General features: G+C 39.3%; 1 protein-coding gene across 4 annotated transcripts in view; it reads right to left on the reverse strand.

Moving 5' to 3' along the window:
* Positions 1-23,776, reverse strand: part of LOC135108570 (elongator complex protein 2-like) — a 181,414-nt gene that overhangs the window by 135,615 nt on the left and 22,023 nt on the right. For all 4 annotated transcript variants that reach the window (XR_010272352.1, XM_064019710.1, XM_064019711.1 and 1 more), the window contains 4 exons: positions 20,048-20,237; positions 19,732-19,854; positions 19,286-19,507; positions 2,668-2,922 (listed from right to left, as the gene is read on the reverse strand). Coding sequence is in view for 3 of the 4 variants with exons in the window: in XM_064019710.1 (XP_063875780.1) it covers positions 2,668-2,922; positions 19,286-19,507; positions 19,732-19,854; positions 20,048-20,237 (790 nt within the window). In the remaining variant the exon portion in view is untranslated. The remainder of the gene's footprint in view (positions 1-2,667; positions 2,923-19,285; positions 19,508-19,731; positions 19,855-20,047; positions 20,238-23,776) is intronic.

Raw genomic sequence — 23,776 nt, forward strand, 5'->3', positions numbered from 1 at the left:
AAATATTAAAATTAGTTTTGTCCGAAAGTGTAAAATGATTCGTAATCTTGTAATGTATTTTGTATTTTTATGTTTTGCAAATAAATCAAATGTAATAACCAATTATGTATTTGATTCAAACCTATAAATAAATAAAAAATAATACTGTTTGAGTTACGACAAGATCGTCTTACGACAGCTCTGTCAGAACCTAATGTTGTCATAAGTCAGTTGACTCCCTGTATTCTCAATCATTCATCCCTTTCTCTGGTAAACTCTGGAACTCCCTGCCTGCTTCTGTATTTCCACCTTCCTATGACTTGAATTCCTTCAAGAGGGAGGTTTCAAGACACTTATCCTTCAATTTTTGACTACCGCTTTGGACCGTTTTTATGGGAATGGCATTTTAGTGGGCATTTTTTTTATCGGATTTTTGTTGCCCTTGGTCGGTGTCCCTCCTACATAAAAAAATAAATAAATGTTTACAACAACTTTTCTTTAACATGATAAAAATCCACATTTTCATAAAATTATATTTGATCACCAGTACAGACTCCTTTGTCGCCTTTTGTTGGTAATCTCTAGCATTCCACACAGTTTTGATCACCTTAGTTAACAAAATTTAATGAAACTTTCAGTTGCTTTAACTATATCAAAAGCATTTAACAGAATATGGCATAAAGCTTAAATTTCCAGGTTATCCTCCAACAGATTTCATCCTATCTCTGTTCCTTCATCCCTAGTCTCCTTTCTGACTGTTCTTTTGCTGCAGTGGTGGATGATCATTCTTCTTTTAAGCCTATTAACAATAGTGTTCTTCAGGGTTCTATTCTAACACTTTCTCTCTATTATTTAACAGTGATCCCCGATAAAATGATTGTCCTATTCATTCCTATGCTGATGATACCACTGCATTTCATGTCTTTTCTCAAACATCCAATCCTTCAGGAAATGATCATTCATGCAAGGAAGCCACAGAATGCATGACTCCTGATTTTCTGAAAATTGTGACTGGGGGCACAGTAAACTTAAAAATGTTCAATACCTCAAAAACACAATTTCTTCAATTGTCTACATGACAAAACCTTCCCTATAACTATTCTCTCTTCTACAATGACAATTAACTAATTCCCTCACGTACAATAAATATTCCTGGTCTGTCCTTCACTGAAAAATCTAATCTGGAAACTTCATCTCTCACTTCTCCATAAAACAGTTTCTATGAGGTTAGTTATTCTGAACCATCTCCATCCCCATGAACATGATGTATTTTTTCTGATTATCTTATTTTGAAAAAAGTGTAATCAGCATCGTGTCTACCTTTTTCATGTTAGAAATATTAAATCAATAAAGTAGTTCAGCTATTATGATTTATTTAATGCACAACCAACAGCTATAGTCTAATGAATACTGAGGTACACTTTGAAATATTCTACCATCACATTTATCAATAAATAATTATACATTAGTAAGCTATTAATTACCAAGATCTTTCTATCTATATATTTATCTATCTAACAACTTGCTCTCTCTGGGAGCATCCACAAATGGTGTGGCCACAGCAAGAGCCTTCACCTCTCCCTATCCAAACATTCCGTTCTTTCCTGTTCAAACACTTGGCCTCTACTAACATCTTTTATATAAAAAGTACTCCTTCATCCTATCTTTCTATCATTCAAGTGGCCTTAATCTCCTATTAGCACTTTCAACATCACCAATAATCACTTCCATGACAAACATTTTACTCTTTATCCTTTCAATACAACCATACTACCTCAGTGTATTCCTTTTTCACTCATTCCATAATTCCACTATCCACATCATTTGCATAAGTGATCATACCACATTTTTCATACACTCTCATTACTCTCATGCACTCTTCTTGCCACTCTATATGTCCCTCTCTGATAACTGATTTCCACAGCACACATGCAACAGCACGGGAACAGACTGTAGAGTGGCTGAATGGGTAAAGCATGGTACACTGAAGTGGTTTAGATATGTCAGACTGGATGAGAATAAATCTGCTGAGGAATGTACAAGCATGGAAATGAGGAGCAAATATGAGAGGGAGATCACAACTTAAATAAATAGTTAAAGAGACTAAACAAGTACTGAAGAAAGAGCAAAATGTGAGAGGGTGGTAACTATTAGGATCAAAATCTTTACTTTCTGGGTATGTCTCAGTATCTACTATGCACACACATCTGCAACAAGGCCTTGGCAAATGCTGTCACTCTTTAGCAAAGCTTTTTGTCTTATCAACTCCTCTAACTGACTTAGCAAACCATAAATAATTTATTTTGGGAAAAAAAGAATAAAATAAAGACCTAGGGATATGGAAAAGCAGGAAAAATGTATCTTGAAGTGAGACACATTTACTTTGATTGAGCATTGTGATGGTCATATACACTACTACCCTGGCAGTGATACACCAGATTCCAGATATGTGGAATAGGTTGTCAGGCAATAGCTTCCTTAATGAAATGGAGAAGAGGGATCTTCTCTTGATGTAGTAAAACTTGTTGTACTTTGCAATAATGTAATCAAGTAGCAAATTAATTACTCTGTATTGATGTGTCCCTATTTGCTAGAATATTTTCAAGTGTGTTGCACTTTTGTCTTTATACACAGTCATTCTTGTGTTGACTTTTGATATGCACTGTACTTAAATATAATGAGACTTACCATGCAATGAAGGTCTGGCCCAGCACACCTCAGACACAAGTCCCTCATGTCCAGACAAGATAGTATCAAGCAAGGCACACATTGAAATATCTTCACACAAAGATGGTATTTCAAATGTTATACTCTTCAGTTTCAACTCTCTGTTTGAAGCATCCTGTTCCTCCTGTGGTTCATTTATGTCTTGTAGTTTTGACAATTTCCACAACCGTACTGTTGCATCTTTGGAGCCACTGGCCAACAGAAGCCTTCCTTCATCTGAAACAATAAAAAAATTGTAAGAAACACATGTACTGAAAATACATCATAGTGCAAGATCATATAAAAAAAATATATAAATATGATAATGAATAAGTGATTTTCAAAACTTTGTATCTGCAGTGACCATACTGTAACCAATGATGTTTAACCAGGGTACAACTACTGTTGCATGAAAAAAAAATAAACGTGATAAGACTGACAGTAGGCCTGGCTCACCCCACCTTCTCAAGGTGCATCTCATTAGTGCATACTCTGGGGTGAACCAATGGAGGAGATGGGAGCATTCTGTCCACTGGCATTTTTTTTCCTAGTTCATTGTACTTTCTTTTACAGTAATTTTTTTTTTTAGCTTCAACACTAATTTCAGTATAAAAGTTGAGTTTGTTTTCAACAGTTTTTAGCCAACAATCTGCTGATCTGTGTCCCACCAGAAAAGCACTATACTATCCCTCATAGCTGTCTGTGGTCCTTTATGGGAAGGGTAACTTGGCTACAGGTGGAGAGGAGATTCCACATTATCCAAGGGGGATAAAAGTGCTGTGGGAGGCCTTAATTAAGGTAAATGGAATGAGTGCAACTGGGAAGAAGAGAAAGAGGTAGTAGAAAGAAAGGATCAATGTAGCAAGAGTGCAGGAAACAGGCATGATAAATTCTGGGATGTATGAATGGAAATGAAAGTGAGGTATAAGATGGAGTGGAAGGAGTGGTGTATTGTGGTGTTGAGAGAAGCAAATGAAAAGGAATAAAACATGTGGACTAAGAATGTCCCCCAACTGTATAGAGGTAGAGGATCATGGAATGTAAAGATTTAGGATAGTGTGGGTAGTGTGAGAAAAAAATAGGAAGAGATAGATATACATGGATTTGAATATGTGCACCTGTAAATGCAAAAAGTGACATGGGAGAGAGATGAATAAATTTTACAGTGATGGAAATGTGGACAAGGAAAAAGAGTATTGTTAGTTGGTGATATAAATGAAAAAGTAGGAAGCAGTCAGATGGCAGGTTTAGTAAGAAAATCGGGAGTGGATGGCAGACAGAATGAATGAGAATTGGCAGTATTTGGTGGGCTTGTGTATAGAAAAAAAAATTTTCTTGGGAGCATGTTCTTCCAATATAAAATGATTCACAGGTACTCATGGAAATGGAGAAATGAGGTTGGTGAGCAGCAGTGGATGAGAAATTAGCCCTCTGAATCCAATAGCCTTTTTGTATTCTTACTTAGGTAGGTTAGTATTGGATGGTTTCATTATGTTTTATGGCTGGTCTCTTAAAACCATTGACCTATGTACAGTACCCTCCTAACTATCACAGTATTCAAGTTACACAATCCTTGAGTTTTGCTTTGAGCCCTAAACTCTTACCATCCCAACTTTCACACATCATTTCCTCAAGTTTCCCAATTTTGTCATATACATTTTGCACATTCCTACTATTGGCATCATATATAGCAAAAGTAAATACATATGTGCTATGTATTGTATACACATTTCCATGTCCTGCTCAAATACCTGAACATACAAAATCCTTTAAGTGGATAAACCATTTGTCAGCCACAACTCTAGTCATGCCAGCTTGCATATGAGAGAGAGATGGAGAGGAAGGTGGCAACAGAGCTGCTGCATTGTGAAAAAAACACACAAACAAATGAGAGATGACTCACTACTGTGGTGGATGATGTGATGACACTGCATGACAGCAACACTTTTTTTTTTTTTTTTTTATGTAGGAAGGATACTGGCCAAGGGCAACAAAAATCTAATAAAAAAAAAAATGCCCACTGAAATGCCAGTCCCATAAAAGGGTCAAAGCAGTGGTCAAAAATTGGTAGATAAGTGTCTTGAAACCTCCCTCTTGAAGGAATTCAAGTCATAGGAAGGTGGAAATACAGAAGCAGGCAGGGAGTTCCAGAGTTTACCAGAGAAAGGGATGAATGATTGAGAATACTGGTTAACTCTTGCGTTAGAGAGGTGGACAGATGCGAAGACAACAAACACACACACCTGTCCTGGAGACAGGACAGCACGAGCATAGCTCTTTTTCTGTATGTCACAACTAGGTAAATGATTTGGACAAAGAAGTCATTGATGCAAATACAATAAATGAATTTAAGGCAAAGTTAGATAAAAACAGATATGGAGACAGCATGCATGTGTGTTTTGTTATCATATCTGGTAGTGCAGCATTGCACCACCATCACATCTAAAACTGTGTGTGTGTGTGTGTGTGTGTGTGTGTGTGTGTGTGTGTGTGTGTGTGTGTGTGTGTGTGTGTGTGTGTGTGTTGTCCTCATATCTAGTGGTGCTGCAGTACAGCACCACCACATCTAAAACTGTGTTTGTGCGTGTGTGTGTGCATGTTTTGTCCTCACATTTGGCAGTGCAATGCCATTGCATCTGAAACTGTGTGTGTGTGTGTGTGTGTGTGTGTGTGTGTGTGTGTGTGTGTGTGTGTGTGTGTGTGTGTGTGTGTGTGTGTGTGTGTGTGTGTGTGTGTGTGTGTGTGTGTGTGTGTGTGTGTGTGTTTACCTAGTTGTACTTATTGTATTGTACTGTACTGTATTTATTGTATTTACCTATTTGTGATATACAGGAAAAGAGCTATGCTCCATATTTATTATCATCTAACTTTGCCTTAAATTAATTTATTGTATTTGCATCATTGACTTGTTTGTCCAAATCATTTACCTAGTTGTGACATACAGGAAAAGAGCTATGCTCGTGCTGTCCTGTCTCCATATCTATTTTTATCTAACTTTGCCTTAAATTCATTTATCATATTTGCATCAATGACTTCTTTGTCCAAATCATTCCAGACCTTCACAGTTCTAAGTGGAAAGCTATTTTTCTTAACATCTCTTCTACAAGCATCCTTTTTTCAGTTTTCTGCTGTGTACCCTCGAGCCTCTTGTATCCCACATCACTAAGTCCTTCCTATCCGAGTTTTCCATTCCAGTCATCACTCTGTACAGTGTGATCAAATCACCTCTCTCTCTTCTCTGTTCCGTTGTTATAAGACACAATTTAGACAGTTTTTCTTCATATGTTAAATCTCTCAAACTTGGAAGTAACTCTGTTGCTGCTCTTTGTATCCCTTCTAATTTTCTTATAGATTTTTTGGTGCTAGGTGACCATACTACAGTTGCATGCTCCAGTCTTGGGCATATCATGGTCACAATCAATTTTCTTATCATTTCTTCATCCAGGTGTGTAAATGCTGTCCTTATGTTTCTCAGCAGGTTATAGGTTTCATCACTAATCTTGTTTATGTGTTTCTCTGCTGACAGCTTATCAGTAATAATTACACCAATCTCTTTCTTCTGTTCTTTTGCTGATTCTCTCATTCCTCAATGAATAATCTCCCAACTGTTTCATGCCACTCTTGCCAAATTCTATCACACTGAATTTCTTTGCATCGAATTCCATCTGCCACCTTTGGCTCTACTCTCAGATCTTGATTAGGTCTTGTTGAAGTGCTATGCAATCTTCCTCTTTTTTTTTATTTTTCTCAATAATTTTGTATCATCTGCAAATAAACCAAAGTAGCTAGTTATTTCTTCTGGCATATCATTAATGTATACAGCAAACGTTACCAGTGCCAATGCAGAACCCTGCAGAACCCCACTTAAAACTTTCTTCCAGGCTGACCATTGATCCTTAATTACTGTTCTTATCTCTCTACCTTCCACGAAGTTCTCCATCCACTTTAGCAGCCCTTCTCACAGTCATTCAAACATCTTCAGCTTCCATAACAACCTCCTATGTGGTACTTTGTCAAATGCTTTTTTGAAGTCCAAATAAATAGTCTGGCCAACCATCTCTCTCCTGCACAATGTCTGGAACTCATGAATGGAAACTCAACAAATTTGTAGTACATGATCTTCTTTTTCGAAAGCCAAATTGTCAGTGTCCTGTAGCACAGCTTTGTAACACTGGAGTCTGGTACAAAGAGCTCCCATAATGGAAGAGACTAAAGCTGGCTGGCTGCAGAGCTTGCATGGCCACAGAAGCCAAGGTAACCATGTGGAGAAAGGCAGCTGGAGTGTCCAAAGCTAAGGAGGGTGGAGACTTGAGAGAAGACCCCAAAACTGAAGCTGTCTTCAATATCCAAACCTGATGAAAATCCCTGAGAGGATTGACAAACTTCTTCCCCTAGCCAGGTCATCTTCTGTCATTAGAGCCTGATGCGGAAGAGGGAAAGATGGAATGCTAGATGCTGTTGACAGTGGCAGGATAGAAAAAAACCTCCCAGCTGAGCCCACAAGTTGTCTCTGTAATCACTGAGGCAGAAGCACCTGGGGCAGGAGAATGACAAGAGGATGATCTGGAAGAAGCCACTTTGTCCTACCAGGAAATAAGAAGCTGAACCAAAGTGTCTGCACCCATATCTGCTACCAAGGACAGCAACAAAAGATTCTAGGGTTGCAGTCATAAGAAGTGAAGGCTCAGTGGGATGAGGTAACTTGGCTAGGAGCCACAACTTAGCAGCCTTCCCAAAGCTGCACTCCTTCCATGGGATTCCAGCAGTCTAAAGCCTGGGAGAGACGCTGTCAAGCACGAAAACCATCTTCTGCTGGGATAACAACCAGTGCAGAGGAACCTTCATCCATTCTTTCCCTGCTGAGTTGAGAGAAAAACCCGAGGATGGTGAAGGAAGGGGAGAAGAAGAGGAATTGCAAGGTGAAGCTGAAACTGAAAGTGAGGCCTGTGTAACCATCTGTGACAACAGGGCCAACCTCTGAGAGAGGTGAAGAAGACAAGAGGGCATGGGCATGCATGGCCATGCAACAAGAGGTAGAAGTGAAGAGGAATGGGACCATTTGTTCCAGTGAGAAAAGGAAGAACCAAAGACTTGGCTTAAAGTCTCCAAGAGTACAGGCATAGATACCACTTGAGCAGGAAAAAGTCTGGTGTATTCAGTAAACAATGCTTAAAAATACTTAACAATATTTTATAGGGTGACTGATGTGACAACCTAACCGGGGGTGGAGTGAAGCAGTCTCATTCAAGGATTTGTGGGACACCTCATTAGCTGGTGAAGAAATGTCATCAGCGAGCCTGGGTGAGATGAGTCATTCTGCTATCAGCACTCAGCCTACTATAACACCAACTCCCCTCTTCAATTGGGGCTGTAGGTGAAACACCCACCAGGATCATCAGCCATTGTAAGCATGGTCCCTCAGCCATCACTACCACACATCATCTCAGCCACTGTAGACTAGAAGGATGAGCAGTGGCTGAGATTATTTTAACTGCGAAGCCACAAGATCTATTTTAATTATTTATGTTCTGTTTGTTTCGTTTGTGTTGTTCTTGTTGGAATAAAGAAAATAAAACCAAACTTGTTTACTCAGGAAATGCAGTGCCAGAGAGAGAAGATGCTGGAAACAAGACCTGGGCAGCAGGAGAAGATGGGTAGAGACTCCTGAAAGGAAGCAGGTGAAGAGGCAGAAGAAGTAATGGCATAGTATGGAGGAGAGGGACACTGGACATCACAGGATCTGAGGCAAGAGCCTGTTGACTGCAATTGGCTGCACGAGGGAAGCCAATGAGACCCCAATGCGAGCATTCCTGCTTGGAGAATCAGCCCCATTCTCCTCCAAAAACCCAGGAAAGGACTGAGAGGGATGCATGGTCAACATGATACTGAAAGGGGTAACAACAAAAGACTGAAATAAAAGCTGAGAAGAAATGTAAAAGGAAAATTTCACATGTCAAAAAAAAATAAATGAATGACTAAAATAAAATGTCAACACAACATAAGCTGGTAAGCCACATGCAGGGAGAGGTATCAGAAGAAATCCTGTGCATGTGCTCTGGGATCACCACTCTCATCCTCTTATGACCAGAAGGTGGAAAGGGGCATCGCCTTGAGAGAGACATCACTCCCTACCAGTAGAGACCAGTCAGTGGGAAATGAAATCACTGTGAGAGTGGCATCACTCTCTTCCACTTGACCAAACAACAGAACGGGGCTTCACCATAAGTGACATCGCTCCCAACCTCAGAGACCTCAGAGTGGCATCGCCACAGCAAAGGCTTACATATGTGGCAGAAAATACTGTCATAGCACTAAAACCACAGTGAGGGATCAAAGGGAAAACCAAAGGGGAGGTGGACCAGGATCCGGGAGTCCACAAGGGGGAAAGCCTGATGGGAGGTTCTTCCGAGGATCCGACCATGTGTCAGGGTCCTCAGAGGAAAGTCTGACACAGCTTGTGTCTCAAGTTCCATGCTCAGGTAACTACAGCAGGGTCTGAACCAGTAAAAAACTGGTACCAATGTCAATATAATACTCAGGTCAAATGATGCACACTCTTCCAGCCAGTGGGTGGAGCTTTGAGTTCCTCCCGATGACAAAGAGGGATCCCTTCCTTCACCCTTACTCCTGCTCCCTCACATTTTCTTTTGCATGCCCAATGCATCCTCTAAATGACATTAAGGGGCGACTAATCTACCAATCCTTCACACAACTCTACATGCACCTGATATATGTACACACTTCTCTCAAAATTCAAAATTTAATATTGTGACTCCTACACTAGCCTTGGAGTCCCTGTCTGAGGAAGGGACCACAAATGTCTTCAAATCAGACTGGTTTTCTTCTGGTATCAACCCTAAATGTCTTAACACCAACCCCCCTGTAACTTTTTCTTTATTAACTTCTGCAACATTTGTGGGCTTATATCTAATTTTTAAGCTGTGAAACACCACTTCTACTCTGCAGAACCTCATCTTTTCTTTATGAAAATGCAGATGCCTATCTCTAACCTCTCTATCCTTATTTTCAATCAAAAGCTGAATATTGTGTCTATAAGCTCAACAACTTAACTTGGTCTCATGACCACGCTCTTGAATCTTCCAAATTTCTACCATCTGGCTACAACTGCAGTCACTTTCAAAATAAACTCATTTCTGCTGTATACCTCTCATCTAACTTCTCTAACTATGAAAAAAAATTTTCAGTAATGTATTTAACATCCAAAGTGGAGCACAACTTGACTCTCTTCCCTCTTGCAGATCTCCATTCTTGAAGACTTCATTGTTCACCACCAGCTTTGGCTTTCCTCTCTTCAGTGACTAAACTGGTGAACTAACCTTTAACTTTCCTATCTTCCATGACCTAGAGCAATTAGTGCAACACCCTACCCATATTCCTGACTGTCTTCAAGATATGTTCAACATTCTTGACCTTTTCCTAACCTCTGATCCTCCTGGTTATACTGTCACTCTGTCTTCTCTGTTAGGCTCCTCTGATCACAGCTTCATATCTGCATCCTGTCCTATCACTCCAATCCCTTCTCAGGATCCCCCAAAGAAGAGATGCCTCTGGGTTTTTGCCTCTGCAAAAACTGAGGAGGTATTATTCTGATTTTCCAATGAATGACTACTGCTTCCATGTCAGAGATCTGTCTCTGTATGCTAAGCAGTTAACAAAGGTGACAGTGTCTGGTATGGAGGCATACTTTCCCCACTCATTCTCTCTCCATAAACCTTCCAAACCTTAGTTTAATTCAGTCTGTTTTTGTGCAATACATAACAGAAAGGCAGACCACAAACAGTAATTGAGCCTTCCATCACCTGAATCTATTGTGATTTATATTTTTGCCTAATATCATGCTGATACTGTTCTCCAACTACCCAAAAACTCCATCAAAAGAAAATGTCAAAATGTTTTCCAATTTAACTCCTCTTGTGACTTCTGTCACTTAGCCAAAAATATCTCCAAAAAACTTTTCTTCATCTTTTCCTCCTCTATTTCAACCTGATGGTGCCACTGCCATCTTGTCTATCTCTTAAAGGTCAATTCTTTGCTCAAACCTTTGCTAGAATCTCTAACCTTGGATGATCCAGTTCTTCTTCCTCCCTCTCCTCCACCACCAACTATTTCATGCCACCAATTAAGTTTTCAATATCAATGCTGGCCTTAACCCTCAGGAGGCTTATGGACCTGATGGGATCCCTCCTACCATTCTCTGAAACTATGCCTCCATGCTTGCACCCTGAACAGCCAAACTTTTTCAACTTTGTCAACATCTACTTTTCCTTCTTGTTGGAAGTTTGCCAACATTTAACCTGTTATTAAAAAGGATGACTGTTCTAATTCCTCAAACTATAGTCTTAATTTCCAGCTTCTCTGAAATTTATTAATCTATCCTCAACAGGAAGATTCTTACACATCTGTCATTTCACGACCTTATCATCTTTCTTGTGGTGATTTGTAACTTTCTTCACACAGCAGACCTGTGTTCACAACAGTGCCTAGTATTCACATGGCAAGCAGCTACTCTTCCAAATGCTCCTCACTAATAACCATATTTCCCTTTATTTTCACTTTTATCACCAAATTTGTGGCTCACATGGTCTCCCTTACATTTTCTCATGCCAAGAGCAGGCTTATGAGATGAAGGCAGTGGCTGCAGAAAGTTTGGCTCTGAATCAATGAAAAAAAAAAAATCTCTAGCCATCATGATAGTTACAAAGACATTGAGTGACAGAATAGAAGCCTAGAGTCACACTGACCAAATATCATCTGGCAAACTTGAAAATGAAAGCAGTAAAATGCAAACCTGAAAACTAATCACCCATCCTTGCAGCCAGAAAATACCTATCACCCATTCTAAAAAGGGTTAAGCTAGGAGACATGAGTGGTGGATGCAGTGGTGGCTGTTCAATGTGGTGGTCTACTACTATTATCTTTTCCATTACAAGCACAACACTCCAAGATTGACTGATTTTTAACTAACATATTTTATACCTTACAAGATGCACTTTTTCCCCCTACAAAATACATATATTAGATTAAATTCCATTTCCCATCTATGGCTCCACTCCAATATCTTGTTTAGATCCTCTTGCAACACTGCAATCTTCCTCATTTTCAACTTTTCTTCAGCAACTTGGCATTATCCATGAAGAGGCTCATGCAGCTATTGATATTGTCATATCATTTATACAGACTGCAAACATGATTGGTGCCAGTACTGAACCTTGGGGTACTTAGCTTTTAATTTTCCTCCATGATGACTCTCAATCTCTTACCACTGTTTTCATTTCTCTATCATCAATCTTTTACCACTGTTTTAATTTCTCTATCAATCATGAAATTCTCTATCCATCTCAGCAGACCATCTCTCAGACCACAGTCATGCTCCAACTTCCACAGCAATCCTATGAGTGGCACTTTATCAAAGGGTTTCTTCAGGTCAAAATATACAAAGTCTGCCCATCCATTTTTTTTTTTTTTTGTTATATCTACCACTCTTGAATAGAAACTCAGCAAGTTTGTAACACACAACCTCCCTCTTCTAAATCCAAATTGTTGTTCTATCATCACTTCATTTTCTTCTAAATACAACATCCATTTATCCTTTACTAATCTTTCACACATCTTACATACCACACTTGTTAAAGACACTGGTCTATAGTTCAATGGCTCTTTGTTACAACCTTTATAAACTGGAACTATGTTTGCTCTCATCCATTCAAGTGCAACCCCACTTTCATTTAAGGAGCTCTCAATAATACTGTGAACCACCCATGTCAACTTCTGATTGCATTCTTTCACTATCCATCCTGACATTCCATCAGGTCCAGGGGTCTTTTTAACATCTAGTCCCTTCAAGTGTTTCTATGTGTCATTCTCAGACACTTGGATTTCCCCTAGACATGTTTCTTCACTCATTTCACTCTGCCCCACAAATGTCCTCTCTTTTGTGAACACTGATTGAAAGCTCTTATTTGTTACCTCTGCCATTTCAACCAGATCCTCACACATTTGACCATCTACCTTCAACCTATTTATTTCTTCTTTATTTTTCATTTTCCTATTAACATATATGAAGAATAGTTTTGGTTCCTCCTTACATTTGCCCATAATATCCTTCTCATAACTTTCCCTTTCTTTTCTTATAACCCGTACATATTCATTTCTTGCAGTTGTGTAGTTTTGCCACAGCTCCTGTGTACTTCTTGTCATCCATCTATTCCATGACTTCTCCCTTTCCTTCCTTGCTATTTCACATCTATTATGCCAGTCTTTGTTATATCTCTTTTTTATTTACATTTGGTACACATTCTTTCACTCCCTTCTCATATATAGTGGAACATTGGTTACTGAATACCTCGGTTTTCAAGCAAGATTTTTAACTCATAATTGCTTTAGTTGCTGTCTTTACCGTAATTCGGTTTTGGAACAAAGTTACTTGATTTCAAATACTAAAAGATGTAGCAAAAGCAATCATTTATTACTAATTTATAGTTTCTATAAATATTGCCTTTGTTTCTGTATATTTGGAGGAGAGACACAGTAGGTAAGACAGTCAATCAATCTTTGAAATAAGTTAAAAGTGATCCCATTGAAGAACCTCAATGTAAACAAAACAAGATTCAGCACTCAGGAGTAAACCTGAGCCTCCTGTCACAAGAGGTTGTGAACTTCTGTATTTCTCTGTGGGAAACTATATTTCTTTATGTTACTCAAGCATCTTCCTTTTCTTAGTTTTTTGCTGTGTCCTTATGTGTAACTGGTATTTCCTACTTCTCTTAGCAGTAGTTTCTCATTATGTATTTCTTCCACTCTATTTCACAGTTTATAAATTAGTATTAAGTCTCCCCTTTCTCTTCTTTGTTCTAATGTTGGCTGATTCATTCCCCTTTAACCTGTCTTCATATGTTAATTCTTCCAGCACTGGAACCATCTTTGTTGCCATCTTTTGTATCCTTTCTAGTTTTTTTTTACATGTTTCTTCTTGTGGGGAGGCCACACTGATATAGCATATTCCAACTTTGGTCTAATCATACTTCTAATTATCTTTCCCATAATATCTTTATCCATGTAGTGGAATACAGTTCCAATATTTCTCACTATTTTATATGTATTTCTGAACACCTTTTCAACATGATCCTCCAGTTGTTGACTATACTATATTATCACTTCCAGATCTTTCTCTTCTTCTACTTTTATTATTTTTTCATTTCCTATTTTATATGTCCATTTTGGTATCTTCTCACTTTTTTCCCATTTCCATTACATGACATTTTTTCACATTGAATTTTATCTCCCATTTCTCACTCCAATCCCAGATTTTATTTAAATCCTCTTGTAAAATTTTGTAGTCTTTGTTGTTCCCTATATGTCTTTGTAACTTTGCATCATCTGCAAACAAGCTAATGTAACTCTTTACTCCTTCAGGCATACAATTTATGTAGATCAGGAAAAGTATTGGTGCCAGCAATGATCCTTGTGGTACTCCACTATCTACACTTCTCCATGTCAATTTAACATCTTTTGCTACCTTTCTTAATTCTCTTCCCCTTAAGTAAGTTTCCATCCAGTTTTTTAAATTTTCCTTTTAATCCTCCTATATTTTCTAGCTTCCATAGTAACCTGTTGCGGAGAACTTTGTTGAAAGTTTTTTAGATCTAAATACACATTTATATCAGTCACTCTTGAATAAAAGCTCATCAAATTGGTGACACATGATCGCTTTTTGTCTAAAGCCATACTGTTTTTTTCTGTTATTATATTATGTTTTTCTAGAAATTTTGTCCACTGCTTCTTTATCACTTTTTCCCATCTTACATACTATGCTGGTAATTGATACTGGTCTACAGTTTAGTGGTTCTTCTTTCTTTTGACTTATAAATTGGCACTATGCTCACTTCCATTCCTTAGGATAATGAGCACTTTATTATGTCAAAGAGTGGTTCAATTAATTCTTTCCTGCACTCCTTTAAAATGAAACCTGATACTCCATTTGGTCATGTCACTTTTCTGTCTTCAAGTTCCTCCATCATTTTATAAACTTCTTAAACTATTGAAATTTTCCATGTTTGCTTCTCTGTTTTTTCATCTTATGGTTCCTTAAATTTTTATTCTTCTGTGAAAACTTGTTCAAATTTTTTTGTTTAGCAATTCACTCATGTCTTTTGGGTCTTCATTTGTTTTATTTTCATCCTTCAATCTTTCTAGTTTTTCTTTTAGTTTGATTTTTCCATTAATGAATCTGCAGAGATTTGGTTCGTCCTTGCACTTTTTAACTATATCCTTTTCATATCCTTTTTCTTCTGCTCTCCTAATTTTCACATATTCATTTCTTGGTATCTTAAAGTGTGTGTGTGTGTGTGTATGTGTGTGTGTGTGTGTGTGTGTGTGTGTGTGTGTGTGTGTGTGTGTGTGTGTGTTCTTTTTTTTTTTTTTTTTTTTTTTTTCATTCTTTCAAAAATCAGGATGCAGTGTCTTGTAAGCCATAAAATAGAGCAGGTAGATATTGGAGATTCCTACTACCACTATCAGAAGTGGGAAATTATCATACAGATTGTGTCTCCCACCAGACAGTGCTTGCTTGTGTCTATTAGTCATGCATATATCAATCTTCATATTACCACTCATGCACCATGACCTCAGTTCAGTAGAACAAAGGCCTTACCTTTGTATGTACTGAGCTGATTACTGAACCAAGGACTCACCTCACTATGCAGTTGATTACTAGCCACTTACTAGCTACTTATTGTGGCAGTCTTTTCTTCTCATACAAACAGAAGTGGTGTTGCCTTATTTTTGAGGGTAATCTTATCCAGCCTAAACCTTAATTACGCCTCAGAATTTAAGGGGACAACTTATGCACCTAATTGATTTATATAGCACCATGTACAGTATGTTTCAGTGAAAAAAAAATGTTTTAATGAATTAGTGTCTGGGGCATACATTTCTGTGAAAACATGTTTTAGTGATTTTTTTTTTTTTATGTAGGAAGGATACTGGCCAAGGGCAACAAAAATCTAATAAAAAAAATGCCTACTGAAATGTCAGTCCCATAAAAGGGTCAAAGCAGTGGTCAAAAATTGGTGGATAAGTGTCTTGAAACCTCCCTCTTGAAGGAATTCAAGTCATAGGAAGGTGGAAATACAGAAGCAGGCAGGGAGTTCCAGAGTTTACCAGAGAAAGGGACGAATGATTGAGAATACTGGTTAACTCTTGCATTAGAGAGGTGGACAGAATAGGGGTGAGAGAAAGAAGAAAGTCTTGTGCAGCGAGGCCGCGGAAGGAGGGGAGGCATGCAGTTAGCAAGATCAGAAGAGCAGTTAGCATGAAAATAGTGGTAGAAGACAGCTAGATATGCAACATTGCGGCAGTGAGAGAGAGGCTGAAGACAGTCAGTTAGAGGAGAGGAGTTGATGAGACGAAAAGCTTTTGATTCCACCCTGTCTAGAAGAGCAGTGTGAGTGGAACCCCCCCCCAGACATGTGAAGCATACTCCATAGATGGACGGATAAGGCCCTTGTACAGAGTTAGCAGCTGGGGGGGTGAGAAAAACTGGCGAAGACATCTCAGAACACCTAACTTCATAGAAGCTGTTTTAGCTAGAGATGAGATGTGAAATTTCCAGTTCAGATTATAAGTAAAGGACAGACCGAGGATGTTCAGTGTAGAAGAGGGGGACAGTTGAGTGTCATTGAAGAAGAGGGGATAGTTGTCTGGAAGGTTGTGTCGAGTTGATAGATGGAGGAATTGAGTTTTTGAGGCATTGAACAATACCAAGTTTGCTCTGCCCCAATCAGAAATTTTAGAAAGATCAGAAGTCAGGCATTCTGTGGCTTCCCTGCGTGATATGTTTACCTCCTGAAGGGTTGGACGTCTATGAAAAGACGTGGAAAAGTGCAGGGTGGTATCATCAGCGTAGGAGTGGATAGGACAAGAAGTTTGGTTTAGAAGATCATTAATGAATAGTAAGAAAAGAGTGGATGACAGGACAGAACTCTGAGGAACACCACTGTTAATAGATTTAGGAGAAGAATGGTGACCGTCTACCACAGCAGCAATAGAACGGTCAGAAAGGAAACTTGAGATGAAGTTAAAGAGAGAAGGATAGAAACCGTAGGAGGGTAGTTTGGAAATCAAAGGTTTGTGCCAGACTCTATCAAAGGCTTTTGATATGTCCAAGGCAAAAGCAAAAGTTTCACCAAAATCTCTAAAAGAGGATGACCAAGACTCAGTAAGGAAAGCCAGAAGATCACCAGTAGAGCGGCCTTGACGGAACCCATACTGGCGATCAGATAGAAGGTTGTGAAATGATAGATGTTTAAGAATCTTCCTGTAGAGGATAGATTAAAAAACTTTAGATAAGCAGGAAATTAAAGCAATAGGATGATAGTTTGAGGGATTAGAGCGGTCACCCTTTTTAGGAACAGGTTGAATGTAGGCAAACTTCCAGCAAGAAGGAAAGGTAGATGTTGACAGACAGAGGTGAAAGAGTTTGACTAGGCAAGGTGCAAGCACGGAGGCACAGTTTCGGAGAACAATAGGAGGGACCCCATCAGGTCCATAAGCATTCCGAGGGTTTAGGCCAACGAGGGCATGGAAAACATCATTGCGAAGAATTGCGAAGAATAGTCAGAGGGTGGAAGAGAGGGAGGAACAAGCCCAGAATCGTCCAAGGTAGAGTTTTTAGCAAAGGTTTGAGCAAAGAGTTCAGCTTTAGAAATAGATATGATAGCAGTGGTGCCATCTGGTTGAAGTAGAGGAGGGAAAGAAGAAGAAGCAAAGTTATTGGAGATATTTTTAGCTAGATTCCAGAAATCACGAGGGGAGTTAGATCTTGAAAGGTTTTGACATTTTCTGTTAATGAAGGAGTTTTTGGCTAGTTGAAGAACAGACTTGGCATGGTTCCGGGCAGAAATATAAAGTGCATGAGATTCTGGTGATGGAAGGCTTAAGTACCTTTTGTGGGCCACCTCTCTATCATGTATAGCACGAGAACAAGCTGTGTTAAACCAAGGTTTAGAAGGTTTAGGACGAGAAAAAGAGTGAGGAATGTACGCCTCCATGCCAGACACTATCACCTCTGTTATGCGCTCAGCACACAAAGATGGGTCTCTGACACGGAAGCAGTAGTCATTCCAAGGAAAATCAGCAAAATACCTCCTCAGGTCCCCCCAACTAGCAGAGGCAAAACGCCAGAGGCACCTTCGCTTAGGGGGATCCTGAGGAGGGATTGGAGTGATAGGACAAGATAAAGATATGAGATTGTGATCGGAGGAGCCCAACGGAGAAGAAAGGGTGACAGCATAAGCAGAAGGATTAGAGGTCAGGAAAAGGTCAAGAATGTTGGGCGTATCTCCAAGATGGTCAGGAATACGAGTAGGGTGTTGCACCAATTGCTCTAGGTCATGGAGGATAGCAAAGTTGTAGGCTAGTTCACCAGGATGGTCAGTGAAGGGAGAGGAAAGCCAAAGCTGGTGGTGAACATTGAAGTCTCCAAGAATGGAGATCTCTGCAAAAGGGAAGAGGGTCAGAATGTGCTCCACTTTGGAAGTTAAGTAACCAAAGAATTTCTTATAGTCAGAGGAGTTAGGAGAGAGGTATACAGCACAGATAAATTTAGTATGAGAATGACTCTGTAGTTGTAGCCAGATGGTGGAAAACTTGGTAGATTCAAGAGCGTGGGCACGAGAGCAGGTTAAGTCATTGCGCACATAAACGCAGTATCCAGCTTTGGATCGAAAATGAGGATAGAGAAAGTAGGAGGGAACAGAAAAGGGGCTACTGTCAGTTGCCTCAGACACCTGAGTTTCAGTGAGGAAAAGAAGATGAGGTTTAGAAGAGGAGAGGTGGTGTTCTACAGATTGAAAATTAGATCTTAGACCGCAAATGTTGCAGAAGTTAATGAAGAAAAAGTTGAGGGGAGTGTCAAGACACTTAGGGTCGTCGACAGAAAGGCAATCCAACCTGGGGACATTTATGGTCCCCTCCCCAGATGGGGACTCCGAGGCTGGTGTAGAAGTCGCCATGATTTTAAAATTTTTGAGTGAAGGGTGTGTGTGTTATTAGGTGCTTGTAGTTTTGTGTGGAGGAAGAGAGTTGTCTTTAGAGGGCAGGCTGTGACTGCCCCCTTGTGTTGTGAGACACAAAGGGAAACGTTCAGTGAGGTCACAGCTGGGTTTAATGATAAGTTCACAGCACCCCCTGAACAGTGCCTTAGAGCTCACTGGGAGTAATTATCGTTTTGGCACGTGTCTACTGCCTCCTCCTCAAATTAGTGTCTGGGGCATACATTTCAGTGAAAAAAAAAACATGCTTTAGTGAATTAGTGTCTGGGACATACATTTCAGTGAAAAACATATTTTAGTGAATTAGTGTCTGGGACATACATTTCAGTAAAAAAACATTTTGGTGAATTAGTGTCTTGAGCATACAAGTCTTTTTCAACAATCAGATAATCTAAATTATCAGAGATGTCAAATTATGGTTCCCCAAATGATCCAATACTGCAAGGATTTACTGCATATACATTCATATGACCGTCTTTCATTAATTTCATGAATAAAAAGAAAAACAATTCTTCATTTGTTATTCTTACCTTCCTTCATAACTGCCAATGAGGTGACCCAGTCTTCATGACCAGATAATCTACATACTGAGTGGTACACTCCAAGTTCCCTCGCTGCCAGAATATGAATTCTACTGTCATGTCCACCAAACGCGATGACTGGGAATTTTGCCCCAGAAACTTCAAATAATCGAAGGCTCAATGGGAACACATTTCCAGGAGGAGCAGAAGAATGTAAATGTTCATATTTTCCTGGAGAGAGAGAAGAAAAAAATTCATTAAGAAGAGAAACATTCCTTATAAAGTATGCTTCCATTGTTCACTTTATAAGGATAATGAAATATGCTTAAGATTATTGGAATGATACATCAGTGATTCATCTTCTATGTTCTTTGTGCCATATAAAACCTAAAAATATACATGTAGCAATGACTTTCATTATAAAAAAACAATAATGAATAGCAAAGCACTTTCACCTGATTCTAAGCAAATAAGCCATGTACTGATTACGTCGGTTGAGGCTGTTACAACAAGAATCATCTCCTTTTCCTTAACCTTCAGTAAAGTGGCATCAACCAGATTTACTGAATCTCCATGATCTGAAAGAAAATGGTACTGTGAATGTAACAAGCAGATATCTGATAGATGCATCATTTGTTTTCAAAATTGAATGAGCAAGATTTCTTTCCATAAACACTTCACAAAGCAATTATTTATTTGTCTTTGATTAATTAAAATTGATGCATGCAATAAGCACTTAACAAGTGTTGATATATCATACATCTATATTACCTAAAACACTGAGTGGATTGAGCACATGGAGGCCTTCTATCCTTTTTTGTGATACAGTCCATAGCACAGCCTTGCCATCAGCACCACCAGACACTATTATGCAGCCTCCAGTTGGAGTTGGATGGACCCAACGCACACAAGTTACCCTCTTTGTGTGATGTTTGATGCTGGACCCAGTCACAGCATGGAGCTGTTGATGAAAATGTATATACTGTACATGTAAGTAAATGTAAGTGTGTGCACGCACACAGGCGCGCGCACACACACACACACACACACACACACACACACACACACACACACACACACACACACACACATACACACACACACACACACATCTGAAATTTAAATTAAAACAGTGGTAAAAGAGAGAGAAAAAAATGAGGTATGTGATAAGTTGGGTACCAAAAGGGATCAGTTTTGGACCAGTTTTGGGACCACTGATGCTTTTAACATTGTCAGGTTGCTGCTAACATGCAATATCTAACAAAAATTGTGTCTAATACAGAGGATCAATTTGCTTCCAAGTCATACTCTAAAGTGGGGAATTTAAAGCCTAACACAGAGATGGGTCTTGACAAGCTGCAGTGAAATCCATGGCACAGACAGGGAAGCAAGCATGTCACCAGTGCAGTCAGCCCTGCCACCTAGTAATGCTAATTTAGTGAGGAGGGCAGGTTGCAGCTGCCAATGCTGCCACCACACCAAGTGATGCAAGTTTAGTGACAAGAAGGGCTGGTTGCAGTTGCCACTGCTGCCACCTCACTCAGTAATGCAAGTTTAGTGACAAGAAGGGCTTGGTTGTCCAACTGCCACCACTGCCACCATACCCAATGATGTGAGTTTAGTGAGAAGGATGGGCTGCAGCTGCTGCTGCTGCTGCTGCTGTCACTGTCACCATCCACAGTGAAATAAACAGTGATATCAGCTGTGTGTAAACAATGGATTAGCAGTCTTTTAATTGTTGTTAGTGTACTGTACCTGTTTTTGTTCATTATCCTTTTTATTTTTTTATGAACTATGTAATTATTACCTTCACTTACATACATTAAAACATTTTAATGTTATAGGTAGTCTAGAAATGTTTAATTTCTGTCTCAGTCAACTCAGAACCATGGTCATTTTCTGCTATTGCTTTAATTAAAGCTCTAACACAAATCATTTCTTACAAGGGCCAACAGTGGAGCCAAAGCCCCACATTAGCAGTGACCTGACATACAAAGAGAAGTAAATAGTTGTAGGAGACACTTGTTCTATTCTCTTTTATTTCCTTTATCCTTAATTTCAATCCTAATGTTATAACTATATATGCAACAATATAACTTGCTCTCATGTCTATACTCTTCAGAATTTTCTATCATCTTCCTAAGATTTCAATGTCACTCTCACTAAATTTATCAGTGCTCTGTATCTCTCACCTAACTCTTATGACAATGCATTTTTTTTTTTTAATATCTGACTTCCAAAGCAGAGCACATTCTCACCAATTTCCCCCTTGCCAACCTGGTGAACAAGCTTTTAGCTTTCCTATACACATAACCTAAAGCAACTGGTGTAGCACTCTACTCATATTTAAGACTGCCTTGGAGACATGCCCAACATTCTTGACTACTTCTTAACCTGTAACCCTTCAGCTTAATCTGTCAAACTGTTCTCTCTGTTGGATTCCTTCAACCACTATCTTATTTCCATATCAGGAGGCAGTAGACACCAGCCAAAACTAAACTTACTCCTAGTGAGGTCTCAAACACTGGACTGGCATGTACTAGATCAGGGAGTGCTGTGAACCTTCCAATGATACATCTGTGACCTCACTGAAAGTTTCTCTTTATGTCTCGCATTCACAGCCTACCCTCTATAGACAATTAAATATCTTCCTTAACATAACTCTACATATACCTAACACAAACACACACACACACACACACACACACACACACACACACACACACACACACCCTTCACTCAAAATTCTAAATCTAATGGCAACTCCTACACTAGTCTCAGAGTCCCCATTAGGGGAGGTGACCACAAATGTCTCCAGGTCCAACTGCTCTTCTCTAAGTGCCTTGATGCCCCCCTCCCCCATCCCTCCACCTTTTCTTCATTAATTTCTGCAACATTCACAGCCTTAGATCTAATTTTCAATCTGTGGAACACCACCTCTCCCTGACTAAACTTCATATTCTTTTCCTCACTGAAACACAGGTGTCTGAGGCAACTGACAGTAGCCCCTTCTCTGTTCCCTCCTACTTTCTCTATCCTCACTTTCAATCCAAAGCTAGATGTTGTGTCTATGTGCACAATGACCTAACTTGCTTTTGTGCCCATGCTCTTGAATCTTCTGAACTTTCTACTATCTGGTTAGTCATTCTCAAACTAAATTTATCTGTGCTATATACCTCTCACCTAACTCCTCTGACTATAAAAATTCTTTAACTATTTAACTTTCAAAGTGGAGCACATCCTAACTCTTTTCCCTTTTGTGGAGATCTCCATTCCTGGATTTCAATGTTCAACACCAACTTTGGTTTTCTCTCCCTTCACTGGCCATCCTGGTGAACTAGCCTTCAACTTTGCTATCCTCCATGACATAGAGCAATTAGTCAAACACCCTACTTGTATTCCTGACCATCTTGGAGATATGCCCTTTTCCTAACCTTTAATCCCTCTGTTTAAAGACTCATTCACACACATCAGTGATGTATCAATGCCAAGTCACTTCAATGTCAGTAAAATCTATGACACTTCAGTGACGTCTGTTCACACACTTCCATACTGTGTCATTTGTTTTCAAGATGGCAAAGTTTTCAGACATTGAATTGGCAATGACTGCCATAATTTCTGATGAAGAGGAAGAGGCTGAGCATAAGCTGAAGAAAAAAAGTGGGTACATGAAGCATGGAAGAAAAGAGAAAGTCCATTCATCATGCACAGCACTCATCCGACATCTGTGAAACACTGAAAAATATTGGTGGCAATGATATTAAATTTCACAGAATGGTGATGGAACTAACACAGAGACTCAAAACATGATACTGCGCCAGACATGTGTGAATGTGTCAACCAAATTCAAAGTAGTGATATTTTTTTTCACTGACTGAAAGACTGAGAGGATACGACACTGATATGTCACTGATGCGTGTGTGAATGAGCCTTTATGCTGTTACTGTCTTCTCCATTGGGCTCCTCCAATCACAACCTCATATCTACATCTTGACCTATCATTCCAATTCTTCCTTAGGATCCCCAAAGTGTAGGTGCCTTTGACATTTTGCATCTGCTAATTGGGGGACCTGAGGAGGTATTATTCTGATTTTCCTTGGAATTACAACTGCTTCCACGTCAGAGACCTGTCTGTGTGTGCTGACCACATAATGGAGGTGATAGTGTCTGGCATGGTGGCATTACATTCTTCCCTCTTCCTCTAGACTTAAACCTTCCAAATCCTGGTTTAACACAGTCTGGTCTCATGCTATACAAGATAGAGAGGTGGCCCACAAAAGGTGTTTGAGCCTTCCATCACCCAGAATCATGCCAAGTCTGTTTTCCAACAAGCCAAAAACTCCTTCATCAATAAAAAATGTCAAAATCTTTCTAGATGTAACTCCCCTAATGACTTCTACCACCTAACAAAAAACATCTCCAATGACTTTACCCATTCATCTTTCCCTCCTTTATTTCAACCTAATGGCACCATTGCCATCTCATCTATTTCTAAAGCTG

Source organism: Scylla paramamosain, chromosome 17 (genome assembly GCF_035594125.1).
Source record: "Scylla paramamosain isolate STU-SP2022 chromosome 17, ASM3559412v1, whole genome shotgun sequence".
Taxonomy (NCBI): domain Eukaryota; kingdom Metazoa; phylum Arthropoda; class Malacostraca; order Decapoda; family Portunidae; genus Scylla; species Scylla paramamosain.